This window comes from Pectinophora gossypiella, chromosome 23 (assembly GCF_024362695.1).
Source record: "Pectinophora gossypiella chromosome 23, ilPecGoss1.1, whole genome shotgun sequence".
Taxonomy (NCBI): Eukaryota; Metazoa; Arthropoda; class Insecta; order Lepidoptera; family Gelechiidae; genus Pectinophora; species Pectinophora gossypiella.
In genome coordinates this window covers 70,009-87,364 of record NC_065426.1, presented here as the reverse complement: position 1 = coordinate 87,364, position 17,356 = coordinate 70,009, and the positions used below count along the sequence as shown (strand labels likewise).

Here is a 17,356-nt window from a genome sequence, read left to right as displayed (position 1 = left end):
CGGCAAAGGTAGCGGCGTCCCTCACCTGCTCAGCCCCCTACTTAGAGCGTGAACGGGAAGGCCTCCGCTTCGATCTGGACTTTCGCTCGTCCATTACGGCAATGGATCCGAAACACTTCTGATGTTAGCAAACTCCTTAATACGGAAACCAAATATTATTACTACAAATTATAATAAAAAATATTAATACAAAAGAATACAACAAATAGTCTTTCAGTTTTCGCTTCTCTCGACAATAATCGTCTTCACTTGTTTTTTCTTTCCTCGAAGTCGCAGACGGAACACCCGCCAAAACGTTTTTCTCTTAAAAAGTGACGTGACGTTCCTTTTTTGAAATTGCCAACACATATAGAATTATGTTGCTACCTATATTGCATCTCTTTATTTTGATCAGAAAAATAATGTATGGAAGATGTGTTGTGCCTGGTGGTCATCATTTATATCCAGAAACAAAGATAAAAGTACCTCGCTTGTGTTTGTTATCCAGGAAATTAGAAGAATAAACGAAGGCCAATCTGTATAGCACCTTCTCTATTTTTTTTGGGGAATGTAGCCTGAATCCCTCATTTCTTTACCAAACAAACAATGAGAAAAATATGTGTATTAAATGGTAACCCTGAACTTAGCTGTCGTCTGACGTTTGTCGATCTGTCTGCTGTGTTCCGTTCCGTGGCTGGAGTGGTGATAGTGAGTGTGTAGTTTCGTCGGGGTCTGGTTGGTCGCGGGGCAATGGTCTAAGCGACCGCGGGATGTGTTTGTGTGTCTATCTGGGTTCCGCCAGGTGCAAACCAATTCGCTTCTAGCTTGTACACGTGCTACCTACTTGTTATGAAGTAGGCAAGTGTAGCAAAATAGCGCTGTGATACAACTACGCTCATCAAATTATCCTCCGGAATGGTGAGTGTCCTCCCTGGAATTTTATCTCGCAATACACAATGTTCTCTTTAAAGTTAGCACAACTTAAGAGGCATATACGTTGATAGTGTGGGAGATGTGTTGCTCTTCCAGTTATAATTTTCCGATGAGCTGCCCTCAAGTTTCACCCAGTTTCGACTCCCCGGAGCTTCCGCGGTGTTGCAACCGGAGCGCGCTTCGCTCGTGTCATCGCAGCACGATACAATTAACATATTAATTCCTTAATTAAATCAGGTTTCCTTATAAGAAATATGATTTGCATGTAATAAATTCACGTCAATAAGTGTTCAGTGAATGTAACGGCATATTTTCGCTAGTGTTGAAAGTCGCGAGTGTCGAAACTTGATGTAAACAGAAGGTTGAAGGTGTTGTTTGAATCAACACATAGGTACTTGTTGATACAATATGGATTTATTTTATCCAAACTCAGGGAGCTTTTACTTAATTTACATTTATGATGTTAAAGCTGTCAGGAGAGTGTTTAGTGTTAGGTACTCCATTGATGAAAAAGTAGCATAAATACTTAGAAACACTTATTTAGGTCTTATTTGAAAATCTTATTAGCATCAGTTGTATTTTTTTTAATTATATTTAAATACACATAATATAATTTAAAAGTTTCTATAGCAAAAAGCTAGCTTTAACTATAATTCTACATGAATCTCTCACTCTAATTTATTTCTACATCAATTTATACTACAACTCTATCACTCTAATTTCTAGAAGACTTTTTCCATCCAACTTGTTATTGGGTAGATCATAATATATACATAAGTTTGTATAAGTTAAAAATAAATAAAAAAAATACCCTTGTAGGTTGTTTTGTCATGTTAGAGAGGGCTGTAGAGTCAACAACATACAGGTATGTACGGCCATTTTATGTAATGTATGTTAGTTAGTGTGACCTCTCTGGCCACCACAAATGGGTGTTATATTACCACATGAACACATAATACAATAGTAGAGCCATATCAATAATAATTTGTTGATTTATCGACAATGTTACACTTTTTATGGTTTCCTGATTGTTCAAACAAATTAATAGGTTTTATCATGTTGAATGCAACAGTTCATGCATTTAGTGGATGCTTGGTGATAACATTTTAATTAGTATTTGTATTGTTGGGATTTGTGTAAAGTAGGTGAAATCTACAGGGTATTATTTATTATTATGCATGCCACATTATAGGCATGTCATGGGAGCAAGCTACATAGACTGCAAAAGATCCCGAGGAGTGGAAATCTGTTAATTGAGCTCTACATCCCAACCCATAATATGAGATAATGGGATTAGAAGAAGAAGATATATTAGGTATTATGTGGTAATCATACAACTGCTTTACTATCAGTATTTATCAAACTGGCAATGAGGCATAATATGGTCCACTGCTGGGCACAGACCTCATATTTCACCACCTAGATGCTCCACTGCAGGTTGATGGAGAAACGTCCAGAGTCTACTTAGAAAAGTTTATTAATACATGATGTAATGTTAGTACACCTCAGCCAACACACCAGTAGGTATGAATTCGTCGTTTATTTAGTAAGTAAATGAAGATAATTTAGTAAATTATCTTTACATCACAAGATATTGTCAAGGGGAATACCTAGTAGGTAATAAAAGAAGGTGATCCATTCTTTTAGAGACAACCTGTATGGTGAATGCTTGAACAGGCAAATGCTGCTCATATTCATTTTAAATACCTACTAAGCGCATAATCCCTTACAATCACAAAGTACATTAGTTTCGACTTCTTGAATTTATCATTTGCAGCCATTGCTTGTCTTCACCATACACTGTATAAAATATACTCACGCCCATATCCTTATTTGGGTAGTCAGAACATTGTCTTGGTAAAATTTCATATTCAAAATGAAAAATAATTAATGGTATATTAGCACAGAGCAGTGTAGTATTAGACATTGCTTAAGTCAAGTTTTTCCAAAGATAGCATCACGCCTGTACCCCTTCGGGGTAGGCAGAGGTGTATAGTATTGCACCAGGTATGTTTAAGCCTCATGTAATAGGGGGTTAGCCTATTGTTAATTTTTAAATCAATTTATTTTTGGCAATCATACTTTATGTTATTCTTCTGGTTCTGATTTTGGTTTAGTACGATCTACTCTGAACCGGCGTGCGTGTGTGATACGATTGATGAATGTGAAGGAAGCAAGAGAAGTGTGTCAGGATCGAAGCAAATGGAATTCTATAGTCTCTGCTTACCCCGGTGGGGAATAGGCGTGAGTTTATGTATGTATGTTATTCTTCTGGGAGACGGGCAGAACTGCAAATTATCACTAAGACAACCAACAAGACACACGCCCTCTGTCGGTCATTACGACACGCCCGGTATGACAACCGGCTGTACCATTTTATTACACTATAAGTCCTTATTTCCGTGCTTAATCTTATCAAGTTTATATAAATTTATTTTACACTACAACATATATGAACAAATTGAGTAGATATACAGAAAAACCGTTTTTTCTATTGAATTTAGATATGACTATCTAAATATTATATTTGATGTTTATCTTATTTTACAACTAACAAGTGTTGTAAGGTAATTTATTAAAGATTATTTTGATCACACGCGCTATTATGTGTCATATAGATAATTTTTTTATTTAATTTTATCAAACAGTCTCATGAAACAACATCCTTTGGTTGGAGGTCACAATGTGTGCAGGCCATTGTAATGTCAAATAAATATACAGTAACGTACATACCTAGTATGCCTACCTACTAGCTCGCTTCTTCGTCCACGTGGATGTTAAGTTTCTGTTTCTTTATTTGTATTTTCTGTAATTGTAAAATATTAAAGGTAGTATGCCCACCTGTTGTACCTAAGAGTTTGCCACGACCACGGCTATCCGCTAAACATTTCCGAAGAATTTCTGAGAAACATTATCTTGTTTCACACTTCTTAGAGCGGGGTTGTTTCGTAGTCGGGATTACTTTTGAAACTTTTTCATGAGAGTGGAAGAACCGTCAGAATTGTAGTAAGAGAAATTAATGTGCTCTCTGTCTACCCCAATGGGAAATAGGCGTGATCTTATACGTATGTGTGTATGTAGTAGTGATTCATGAAACCAAATGTATGCGGTGTCGTCGCAGACGCAGTCGTCACATGTAATGATAACGTCGACAGGCGCCCACGCATCATGAATCGCACATACCTATCCAGGGTTTTTAGGAAATCGCGTCGATCACAATTTTATCTCCTCTTCACGCCATATTCCATCCGGTGTAACACGTGATATTCATCGTAATGTTAACTGCTTACACGTGTGTGTGTCCTTTAATTATTAAGGTAAATCGTGGTTAATGTTATTAGGAGTCATAAATCTACTCTAGCTCATCCAGCAATTAGTATTATCTGTACGTCTCTGTTGGCACAACTCGGTCCTTGAACTCTCTGACTACCTCAGTTTAGTCACTTCTAGGATAGACCAGGCAAACACCGAAGCGAATTGCTTTACGTTCAGTACCTTTAAGCACTCGCATCAGACAATAGCCCGCAAACCCCGAAATAGATTCAAAATGGAGTTTGTTGTGTCGCGACTCCAACGGCTGCCTCTTCAAGAGGTGGTTGGTCTTCATGACGTCACGTCCTGCACTCGGGTGACGGAGTGCACCGCAGTGGATGGCGTCGGGGCCGCAGGAGCGCAGCAGCTAGTTGGGGTAGGACCATACACCAACACGGACTTCCGGTGGACCAGTTAGGACCCGTTGCGTCGGCGCAGGTCCGCAGCGGTTAGCGCTCACTCGCTGTCGCTATGTTTTTTTTTCTCACTCCAACAGAAGTAGGTACATAAATAAGGAAGTATACAAGCATTAAACACAATTATTTAATAATAAAGACAGTACAATAGCTTCGTTTATAAAAACACTGCGGAAGCCGTGCCGAATTAGGTACATACAATAAATATTGTACCGATCATTCCGAACAATACAATATAATAAGAGAAATAAACATACATACTTACATAAAATCACGCCACTTTCCGATTAGGGTACGCAGAGACCACGATTACTTATTACGATATACTGACACACCACTTTCGATTCTTCGGATCTCAATGGTTTACCCACACTTGATTTGGTTGAGAATTATAACAAGACATAAAGATACTTCTGTCAGCTAGTAGCCGGTCATCGTGAGGTTTAAATCATAACGGCCTCTGTGGTCCAGTGATTGAGCGATGGGCTCACGATCCGGAGGTCCCGGATTCGAATCCTAGTGGGGATATATCACAAAAATCACTTTCTGCTCCCTAGTTTGGTTAGGACTTACAGGTTGATCACCTGATTGTCCGAAATTAAGATGATTCGTCCTTCGGAAGGCACGTTAAGCCGTTGGTCCCGGTTACCACTTACTGATGTTTGTGAGTAGTCGTTACAAGAGCCATGTCATGTTTGGCGGCTCAATGACACCAGGGTTGATGAGGTTGGGAATTCACCTCACAACCCGCAGATAGAAGATGAATCATACCCATCTTTGAACTTTCATGCAGGCGCCAGGTACAAGTATAGGTATACGTGTAATCTGGGACGATAATTCCTTCTGCTTATGTCCTAGAATTCTAACCATTATTAAAATGAGTAAATAATTGCTACTTACCACACTAGTAGGTTACTAGTCATCAACTTGTCTGCTGCGGGTGCAAGGTCCCGTGTTCATACGTCTACTGCTTATAGGGAGGCCTCTCAGCAGTAATTTCTTGTATGCTCGACTAGGAGCGAACTAATTTAAACATGGAACGCGCTCAGCTTCTCGGGATATTTTATTTAAACCATAGAACTAAGCCTAAATACAGATTTTCGGGAAGATAATCAGCTATACGCGTTTTGTGTTTCGTGTGCTCACTCCAGTTACAAGTATCCCCTAGAGCCTGTGGTAGAACATCTCATGCGTCAAAATATTTACAATAAGCGGCTGTTTCATATGCGTCTGCGCCGCCGGCGTCTAATTACGAACACGGACATGCGAGCTTGTCAAACAAACTGCCATCGGATAACTTAAACTTCATACGGTTTGCGGATGTTTTCTTATTATTTTATTTCCTACTACTCTACATATGCATGATATCACGCCTATTTCGCGTTAGGGTAGCCAGATACTGATTTCCACTTATCCATTAAGATCCTGACATCACTCTCGCTTTTTCCACTTTCGTCTTTTTCATACTTATGATATACTTATAGAGAGAGAGACGTCTGGCCCTCAGCCGGCCCTCTCCGGCTGCTCACCCAAACATAATCTCACGCATTGGATGAGAGTAAATTCACCCAGTACTTATTGGCGAGTTATTTTTTCATTTAGTCTTATTAATTCATGACATGTTTTTTCACTAAATTATGATTATTGCGGACATGTCATGACATTTTTTAAAGGTCTGGCTGAAAATGGGAGGCATCCCATGTGGGTCGATACGACATCCGCCGAGCTCGTACCCTTTTTATTTCAAATATGCATAAATTTGAATATTAAGGAGTTAATGTAACGTCTTAAACATAATAAAGATTTTATCAAGTCGACTAGGGGACTTGCGTCCTCTCCGCGTTGCTGGAATATTGATTAATGAGCGATACGCTATTAAGTTATAGCGAAAGTTTTATAAGGTGTCCCTGCCTACCTCCATGGCATTGGTAGCGCGATTGTATATCCGTTACGCGCGAGTGGTTCATGTAGACCCGGCCGCGCACCGGCAAGGTGTTTACCGACGCTGCCTTCTATCAATTTCCGCAATTTATTTGATGGATTAATACTATTGTACGTCCGTAGTCCACGTCACGAGTATCATTGTAGGGTACATATCGGTGGGTATCTTCCTACCATATGCCTTCCGGGGTAGGTAGTATAGTTAATTTGCGGGCATTATTATGTTTTTACAAGATTTCCACATAAGTTACTTAGTGTGGCTCTTTACATTTTTATCACCGTTACCTATGATTTATCATATTCGTATTAGGATTATTGCAAAACCAATGCGACCACAGAAATTACCTTTGCAAAATGAACTATGTAATTTAAAACGTATGCTATGAACGTATATGAAATGAGGTACCTAATCAAAAACTTATTTATTTTCCTTTAACCTAATATTACAAGGTTAAAATCAAGGTTAGCTGGAAGAAATCCCAATTAGGGTTAAGCTCACTTATGCTTTATGTAACGTTAAAACATATGTAAATTTCCTTTGTATTTTAAAGCAAACAAACAAACACCAAATCACCTGCGGCTATTAATGTATAACTATTTATTGGTTTTCCTAAAAACGTGCATAAACCGTTTGTATGAAAAACGTTGCGATTTAAAGCCGTTCAACAAAGGATAATTAATGCGGTGATCAATGTAATGGGTTGAAAATTTGATAAATTTCATGGCATACCTATTAGTGTAATGATATTAATTGGTGGCGCGTGAGTTGAAGAAGGAAGGCTGTCTACATCACCGGTGACCTTTGTGATGGTGATATAACCGTGACGTAACTGTGGTGGTGATGGCCCAACATATTGTAAAACGTGATGAGTGGTGATGAAACCACACGAATTGCGGTTTGAGTGTCGCATTCGTCGCGTATTATAATATTATCTCGTCGCGGATATTATCTTCAATAGGGCCGTGGTAGCTCAGTTGGAAGAACGCTGCGAGGTCACAGGTTCGAAGCCCAGCACGGGCCTAAAGCAATGATTTTTGAATTCATGTTTGGATCATAAATGTTTATCACGTGTTCAGAGGTGAAAGAAAATATCGCGAAGAAAACCATATACCTAACCGAGAAATGCTTTTCGGAGTTATTGTGATGTGACCTGAAACCTAACCTGTATGTCAGACAGTCGTTTCTGTTAAAAACCGAACCTATCTAATCTGCAGAGATTTCCAGACACAGTGGTAAAACAATGGGGGTTGGAGTTTAAATGTAAATTACGACTTAAGCGGCGGCGGCGATACGAATAGGAGGAGGGAACGGCTATAGATAATTAACTGTTGTCCCAGTTTGCGGAACGCATTTTGGGAATAGATAAGAATTATCAATACCGATTACTATCGCTTGCTATGCGGATATAGCAATCTGTAGAAAGAACCTAGCTGAGCATTTGAAGTGTCGGTTAGTAATTAATTGTGTGTTAAGAAAAAAGCTATCAAGAACACGCGCTTCGCATTCCGAAGGTCGTCCGCGGTCGCACGGCGGTTTCTTATTCGTGCAGTTAGTTACCCGCGACGGTACCAAGACGGTATAATACGCGTTTGGGGTGAGAGGATGTTGCAAAATTAGGAAATAGAAGAACGGAAGAGAGACGTTGGAACGGCCAAGTGAGTGCGAAACACGCGCCATACAAGTATGAGCAAATCAAATACAAACTTTACGACGCACGGAGCTCCGCGATGGTATATTAAAAGGTCGTTTCGTACATTATAACCTGCAGGGCAATAAATAAAATATCGACTATGATGCACGGAGATCCCCCCTTATCACAGGAAAACTAAATTATTTTCAAGAAATTAAGGGTATTTTTTAAATTATTTTTTTATTTAATTTAAGGGGTTGGGAGTTTCAACCTCTTTCTTACGTGTTGCAAATCTATGTTGCCATTTATCTCCAAAACTTCTAGTGCGATTTTGATGAGGTTTCGAGAGATGGGTTTGGGCTTTACTGGTACAAGTTCTAAGGTGTTACGATGATAACTCACCAAGGGGCGCACAAGCAAATCCAAAGCTACTACCGATTTTGATGCAATTTTCAATAAATTCAGTATGTTGTTTTATTAAATAAACTATATCAATATACAAGTACGTAGTACAGTGTACATACGTTAAAAACGTACTTAATTGAAAAAGAATAGAATAATTTATAAAGCCTCGATTTAAATACCTAATTTATGTACCGGACAAAAAGTAAAACAAGAGAACCCGCCGGGGGCAGCCATTAAATGAACTAGTCTTGCAGTTTTATAGAAACGTCAATAATGGGAGATATTTTATTGCTACACTTATTTACAGTTATGTTGAAATTGAAAATAGTTATAGCAGCCGCGGCGAATATTCTTGTTTTCTCTTTTGTCGTTGTATAAATTATTGAAGTCGGGGGTTTATAAATTATTCTATCCCTTTTTCAATTACGTTTTAACCGTTGTGGGTTTTTCAAAACTTTTAATTTATTTTTTTATTATTAGGGTTCTCTACCCAGGTAACGTCGTGTCGTGAGCGTAGCCGCGTGCGAATAGTGAGTGGTGTGGGTACACAATGGTGACGAGGCACACATGTCATAGCCTTGACAGGTTTATCATAGCCATCTTGGGACGGACATCGGGAGTGGCAGGGGACTCTGATAACTCGGCGCATTTCAATAGGGATTGATTTTAAGTGACGAGGTACCTTACGTAAAAATATGAATTAAGTTTGTGAATGCCACAATCGGCACAGCCAGCGTGTGGCACATCATTGACCAATATCTGGTGGCGCGGAGGGAGAGGACTGTCTTTCGTCAGCATTGTTTGATTGTTAGCTGAGCGTGTACGTCTTCGCAAATATATTATTATATTTGATTTACTCCAGTCCAATATACAGCCGAAGGTCGGACATTTATCAGGTTATCAAAACTTAAATTGCTTTAATATCATATTTGTTTAACGTGTACTTTACAAATTTTTAGAAGGTTCAGGCCGAATTCTGGTCTAATTTACATAATGGCTAGTGCTCAAAATCCACTTTGATGGACACTGCATCCTATAAGTATGTTTCGGAGCGGAGAGGAGGAGATGCGCAATAATCTACCATTCACTGCGAGAGAGAGAGAAAGTTTTTCCCTCTCGCTCTCGCGTACACTATGACCGGTTGACCCCGTACGACTCCGCTCGTCTCTTCCGCTTTGGTGGAAACTACCCCAATACGTATCTACACTGCAGTTTGTTTATATTTATGGGTCTTTTAAAAACGTGTGTGTATGTGTGCTGCGCAGGCGTCGCCGGCTTGACCGTCCACTGCGGCATGGGCGGCGGACGCGGTCGCATGCAGCTGGCGTTGGCGGCGGGCGGCGCGGCGCTGCTGCTGCTGCTGCTGCTGGCGCGCCTGCCGCCGCCGCCGCCGCGGCCCTTGCATCTGCACCAGCTGTACTCCACCGACGAGCTGGAAAGTGAGTACCGCCCGCGGCCCGCGTAGCGCACAGCTCGCCACACCAGCAGCCTGCCTCTGCGGCTGAGCTGGACAATATACTACAACTGTGCTCAATAATCCATTAAGAGTTAACCCGTATTCACACGGCCCACTTACCTTACCTGAAGATGTGACAGATTCAGAAGAAGAAGAAGACAAAAGCGACGGCCGATCTGACCTACCAATCCGAAAATGAAATCGGTCTAATGCAGGTTAGATTATACGTTCACTCCCGAAATCTGGCTGGACATGAGGGTGCCTAAGGATACTTTCCTTCACCATGATACTGTTATAAATAATTAATTCAATTAATTAAAATTTCAATTAATTCAATTTACTGATTTAGAGCCCGAATCGAACCCGCGTTCTTACCGAGGGCCTGTCATCCATCTGGAAGTAACTCACGTTGAGTAAAATAAGTTACGCCATTTTTTTCAAAGAGATGCCTGATGTTTCCAGCCGTGGAGCTGCTGGTGGCGGAGCCCAGCTCCCTGCCGCCCTCCGCCGCGCCGCCCCAGCCCGTGCCCGCTAGCAAGAAGACTCCGCCGGCCGGCAAGAAGGCTCCGCCCGCTGGTAAAAATAAACCGCCCGCCGGCAAGAAGAATCCTGCCGCCGGCAAGAAGACTCCGCCCCCCGGCAAGCCGCATGTCATACTTACTAAGGTAAGCTGAGATGCTGGTATGACTGCTGTGACACAGGACGGGATGGTCTTGGTCTGGCACTAGGACGATCAAATCTCCGCATTCCGCGTCCAGTTTCCAGTAGGTACTTCTTCGGGTCGCTATTTTCTGTTGACAGTTGAAATCTATATTTGGTCTAAACTTTACCAACAAAGCGTGATTTCAGTTAAAGATGCGATCCGCAAATGAGCCATAGAGCGTTGACAACGCTGCCTCTCACACCCAGCGATATAAGTACAAATTAAGGTCGGGATGCATTCAGCGTTTGTCTACCTTTTATAACGAAGACATGCAAAGACTGGCAGGACATTCCAGTCGGTCGTCTTCGGCATCGGCCGGGAGAGGGTGGCGGTGGATGGCGGACCGTCGCCGGGGGCGATAGGTCGTCGGTAGTGTACGTAACAGTGACGCCCGTGGTGCAGGAGCTGTACGTGTCGGGGCACCGCGTGGCGCACCCGGAGCTGTGCCCGCGGCTGGGCGCGGGGCTGGCGCTGCTGGTGCTGGTGACGTCGGCGCCGGCGCACGCGGCTGCGCGGGACGCCGTGCGCCTCACGTGGGGCAGCTTCGCGGCGCGCAGCGACGTCGCCATCGGGTTCGTCATCGGGGAGGCGCCGCCGCAGTACCGCGGTAAGGCCGCACGCCCTGCGTTGTATCGACAGCTTCGACCAGTAGCCGTGCGACACGTACGCCCGTAGATAACATTCGTTGTGTCTATTGGTCGAAACTCCCGATATAATTCACGTCGCGCGCGACAGGGAAGTGTCTAATTCATTCGTAAGAGTTATTTGTTTCATCTTTTAATTGTAATAATTTTTTATATGTTTTGAACAGAGTCTGTTCTATATAACCTACTGAACCTCGATAACTGTCGAATGCAATAATAGTATTTTATGCAACAGTTGTATAAGAAGGGTCAAAAAATGCGAGTGGCGTGAGTTGCGATGTGAGCCTTGGCGAACATCGCAATAAGAGACGCCACGAGCATTTTTTGACCTAGTTATACAACGTTGCATACAATACTTTTTCTACGACGACGTAATTTTAAATGAAACAAAAATTTTCCAATTTATTTTCCAACGCGCGGGAAAATGGCGGCAAATGTATACTTTTTTTTTATAGTATATCTATGGCACCAAACAAAGTAAAGGTGCCAGTTTCCAGGTCAAAAAAAAAAAAACAACAACAATGCTTTTTTGGCGACATTATAGTACAGTTACACTTTGTAAACAATGCTTTTATAGGCCATAGAGCGTACACTTTTTCAAAGAGTTTAATTATGTATGTACTTATATTAGACTTTTTGGTTATTTAAATGCCAGATTAAAGTAGAGGAGTAGAAAAAATAAGTTATATTGCATTTTATTAGTACTAGTCGAGTCAGTGAAGCTGTAAAGTGTGTTATATGTGGCCACTCAGAATGTTTCTGGTTTCAAATAATATAAAGTGCACTTTAAAAACATCAAAATCACACTTGCTCTTGCGAAATATGAAGTGTAACGTCTTATATTGTTTGTATTATACGTGTCGTTGTACCGGCGGGGTGTGCGTTGCAGAGGCGCTGGCCCGCGAGGACGCGCTGTACGGCGACGTGATCCAGGGCAACTGGGTGGACTCGTACTCCAACCTGACGCTGAAGACGCTCTCGATGCTGGAGTGGGCCGATACGTACTGCCCGCGGGCGCCGCGGGTGCTCAAGACGGACGACGACATGTTCATCAACATCCCGCGCCTGCTCAAGTTCCTCGCCGACCCGCAGCGGGCCAACGCCACTAAAACCATATGGGGGAAGGTATAAACTGCTTATATACGCATTGCTGGGCACAGGCGTCCCCTCAATCAACCGGAGGGGGTATGGAGCATACTCCACCACGCTGCTCCACTGCGGGTTGGTGGAGGTGTTTTTACGGCTAATAGCCGGGATCAACGGCTTAACGTGCCCTCCGAAGCACGGAATCATCTTACTTTTTCGGACAATTAGGTGATTCAAGCCTGAAAAGTCCTTACCAAACAAAGGACAGTCTCACAAAGTGATTTCGACAATGTCCCCATCGGGAATCGAACCCGGACCTCCAGATCGTGAGCCTAACGCTCTAACCACTAGACCACGGAGGCTGTCGGGGAAGGTAATATTTAATATTATTAAATTCAGTAGATCATCTGTTACAAACTAAGAGCCGTCGGAATCCAGTTATCCCGTTTTTCACAAGGTCTGCTCGCCTACTCTGAAAATTTGACAGTTTTTTTTACCATTTTTTCTCTGATATCGAATCTGCGAAGGGAAAACCGGCTCAATACAGGTTAGGTCACTCTCGAAACGCATTTCTCGGATTAGGGGTTTCCTCACCATGTTTTTCTTCACCGTCGAGCACATGATAATCATCCATGATCCGAACGTGAATTTGGAAACAAATTTGAGAATGATTAGTTTAGCCCGTGCTGGCATTGTATCGGGTCTGGGGCAAAGTATACGGGGAGCGTGCCGCCGCAGGTGCTGAAGAAGGCGTACCCGAAGCGCATCCCGGCGTCCAAGTACTACCTGTCGCGCGTGCAGTGGCCGGGCGCGGCGCTGCCCACGTTCGCCACGGGCCCCGCCTACGTGCTGAGCGCCGACTGCGTGCGCCCGCTGCTGCGCGCGGCGCCGGCGCGCGCCTACCTGCGGCTGGAGGACGTGTTCGTCACGGGCGTGCTGGCGGGCGCCTTGGGGCTGCGGCGCCAGCACGCGCCCGAGTTCTACAACAAGAAGGTGGCGCCGCACCCCTGCGCCGTGCAGCGCGGCGTGGCCATCCACATGGTGCGCTACCACGAGCAGTTCGACCTGTGGCGCAAGCTGCTCGACGGCCAGACCAAGTGCAGCTAGCGGCCCGGCGCCCCGCCTTGCGGATGAGCGGCTTCGAGCCGGGAGGCTTCGACGCGAGTGGCTCGGCTCGATGTCGGTGGCTACGAGACCGGTGGCTCGAAACCGGTGGCCGTTGCGGTTCTTGGAATCTTAATCTTTACCGCTTCGTACACGGAACTGCGCGTGTGTTCGATACCGTCCAGACTTTAGTAACATTTTGTCCTGTAAGTACTTAAAACGGTGTCCTTCTTAAAGTCGTCGGGTATCGAAGACTTGCGTAGCTTTGTGTCCTACCTGCTACTTTAAGATTCGAGACTCGCAGTCTCTACACCCACCCGCAGAGCAGTAACACGACGGATCATTAAATACTTGTAAGCGCTTCCGAGATTGTGTTCGAATGAAATTCTATTTTCTCTTTTATTACAAAATGTAATTTGCGATGAATCTACGTATTTGTAACGTAAATCTGTGCAGTGTAATGACGTGATGTGTTACTGGCTCTGTATTGTAATATATTATCAAATTGCATTTGGTGACTTAGATTGTATTGTCTCGAGTTTCATTATAACTTTAAAAATGGCTCGAATCGTAGATATATCTCAATGTACTATGATATGCTATTATTAATAACATGTCGTTATAATGAATTTTGGCAAAGGTAACTCCTGGGGGGTTGAAATGGCCACGTTCATCTTAAAGCAATATTGCAATTTAACATTTGCGCGTATAAAAGTAAGTGCGCATGGTCAACAAATGTTGAATAGCAATATTGCTTTTTAGATGAATTCCATCAATGTGGCCTTTAATACACCCTGGTTATATAACAAAATTGTAATTACGGATATGTCAGTCAAAGAGACAAATTATTTTCGCCAGTTTGTAAATATAAATTGACAAGACATCCCTGGCTATAACAAGCCAATAGTAGTAATGACACTGTACCGTGCTCCCCAGAGACCGGAAGACATCACAACTTGTTAAATTGTAATTGTAACTCCAGCATAATATAAGGTCGACGACTAAAGTCCGTTTTTTGACCGCACGCGAATCTTTTGTCGTATATTTTTATGACGTATTTTTTATAACATTTTATTTTAATATTAAGTCATTTTAAACGTGAAGAATTTATTAAAAAGCGGACTTCAGACGTTACATGATGTAATGACATTATAATGCACGATCGTTTAAAAACTCGCCTTTTGAGAACAATGTTGAACACTCAGTCGCCAGCTTGCCTCTACGATCTTGAATGAATGAGGCCTTTGACGGTTATATTGAAATCAGTTAAGTAAGTACAAATAGCTTAATGTTTTTAAATACGTTTATAAACTTTGCGAGTCGTATTTCACCGCCTGGCTGGCAGGTGGCGGTGGGGTTTCTAAAACCAAACTGAATAAAGAAAGAAAAATAAGACGCGACATCCGGTTCCGGTTCTCAAAAGCGACATTTTGAACAACCCAGTTTTTTATGAATTATTATTATTATAATTAATGAATTACGTTTATTTATACATTATTTCAAATTAGGATTTATTTTTACAATTCTCAGTATTTTCATAGAATTTAAATTATATTTTTTTTATTGTGTCGTATTTTTTTGTGTATTGTTTTTGGAGCAGTATTTTTGTATTGGCATTGTGGTGTGATGTGCTGCTGATACGTGCGATGTTGCGCTGCGCACCCTGTAACGTTATTGGCGTGTTTCTTTAGCTGTCTCCAGAAGTCGCATGAACTTGTATCTTACGTATCTTTGTTTATCACAAAAAAAATAATTTGAGTGAATGCACTAATGCAAGTATACAGATTTATTAGGACACTTTTAGGGCAAAATATCGTGATACCCTGGAACTCGGCATGATAAGTATTTTTGATGGTATGTTTTATATTTTTAAATGAAAAGTCGTTCATTCAAAACATCTCCTAAAGTAGACTGAAGGATGTGTGTGCCTTTGCCTTTTGCGTTTTGTCAAAATCTGTCAAGCTGATATTAGGGTAAGGTGCCCAAACTTTGGGCGGTCCCTAAGAGTACTCAGGCCGAATATGATAAATATTAATATTTTGTAAATATTACTTGCGAGTTTCCTTCTAATGGAACTGTTTTACTTTATTGCGAGGTACACACGTAATGTTCACGCGTCTTCCCGAGGCCGTTTTTACGTAGTTGGATAAATTATTGTTGATACATCACGTGATAACTATCGATCACTGTGACTGTGGTGGTATACTGCAGGCATGAGGAGACACTATTAAGAATTCTTACAGCTGGTGCCTTGTGCGCACAAGGCACCAGTAGGGCGCCGTGTATACGAGTAACAGCACGGCTGTAACAGCAAGGACCCAGTGTACCTTCGTACTAGCAAATAATGTAAATTGTATGTAGAATAAGTACAAGGCTGTGGCGAGCAACGCCGCGGTATGACGTATAGTTTTGTATTTTGAATGATTAATTGTGATTTACTTCTTAATATACTCAGTACATGAACAACGACGGGGTGGAGGCGATGTTGTACGAATTTAGTTAAAAAAAAACTGATTTATGTTGATTGTATGAATTCATTGTGAATTTAGTGTAATATTTTAAAATACGCTGGGAGTAAGCGGAATTATTAAATATATTGAGATTAAAAAATATATTATGTATGTGATGGGCGTACTGACTAAACGTTGAGGAAACCCGTTAGTTATTTATGACGTGTAGAATTGTTTAATATTGGTATATATGTTGTCAATATCTCCGTATCTAGCGTCGCTATATAACGTCGCGTCGTCGCGGGATCGCGGACCGACCACGAGCGACCACTAGTGACCACGAGCGATCACGAGTGATCACCGGACTGATACCTGTACGATCGACATACATAGGTGTTCTATTTAAATAATTATACATACGTAAAATATAATTATATATTTTATTTTTTTATGGTTTATTTATTATTTACTTACTGTTTTATGGATATATTTTGAGCTTTTGTATTTTTTTAAAATCTTGTTCCTTAATTGTATATTTATCAATGAAATACAATTTTATTATAAATTGTGCACGTTTTTTAAGGAATTGTTGATAGTTTTCATGGTTGTCATAATTTATTTATTATTAAGTACATTCATTTGTAACAAGAATGAATCAAAAATATTGCAAGACATTCGTATAGGCACAAGATAGATGTATTGGTCTTATAGTGGTAAGTGGTCGTGTGGTAGTCCAGCGGTGGTCGTATAGTGATTATACTGTCGGAATTGTCGTGCCAGATGTAAATATTAATATACGTTATATCTCAGCGGTTTGTATTATTTGATCCTCCCTACACCTCTCAACCGCTGGATCGTTTGGCGATGAACACTTTCTTTCATCAACCAGCTAAACATAAATAAAGTTCATCATTTTGGAAGGATTTTGTCGCCACCCGGAATAACGTACAATTAAGTACACGGAGATGTTTGTTGCATGGAAGCGACTTTTTAACAAGCCGGTGTGACTTCAAGAGGTCTAGAGGTGAAACTTTACTGTTGGAAAGCACATTTCACATACACCTACCTCTGTCTCGAACTGTAATCAGTTCTCGAATTTAAATAATCAAATTCATAATAATATTAAAATGCATCATATCGATTTTATTTTTACTCGAGTGAGTAATCGATTTGTAGGTTATATATGTCATAATAACACTGGCCAGAAAAAAGTTCATGCTTTTGGCGGGCTGTCATTACGAAAAAACAAAATAATTTTCAGAGAACAAAAGAAGGTGAATTAGAACAGAGAACAGA

General features: G+C 41.5%; 1 protein-coding gene across 1 annotated transcript; it reads left to right on the top strand.

The window, feature by feature from the left end:
• Nucleotides 1-670: 670 nt before the first annotated feature.
• On the top strand, nucleotides 671-16,869 carry LOC126377377 (beta-1,3-galactosyltransferase 5-like). Its single transcript, XM_050025103.1, has 6 exons — nucleotides 671-897; nucleotides 9,883-10,056; nucleotides 10,536-10,738; nucleotides 11,179-11,383; nucleotides 12,310-12,545; nucleotides 13,245-16,869. Exons 2-6 carry the CDS (start codon nucleotides 9,912-9,914, stop codon nucleotides 13,611-13,613), a joined length of 1,158 nt encoding a protein of 385 aa, XP_049881060.1. The 5' UTR covers nucleotides 671-897; nucleotides 9,883-9,911; the 3' UTR covers nucleotides 13,614-16,869.
• Nucleotides 16,870-17,356: the final 487 nt, after the last annotated feature.

Coding starts and splice junctions, on each gene's coding strand:
- LOC126377377 (XM_050025103.1), top strand. CDS start 9,912: ATGGGCGGCGGACGCGGTCGCATGCAGCTGGCGTTGGCGGCGGGCGGC. Junction 11,384..12,309: donor GGCGCCGCCGCAGTACCGCG/GTAAGGCCGCAC, acceptor TGTGCGTTGCAG/AGGCGCTGGCCCGCGAGGAC. Junction 12,546..13,244: donor CTAAAACCATATGGGGGAAG/GTATAAACTGCT, acceptor GTGCCGCCGCAG/GTGCTGAAGAAGGCGTACCC.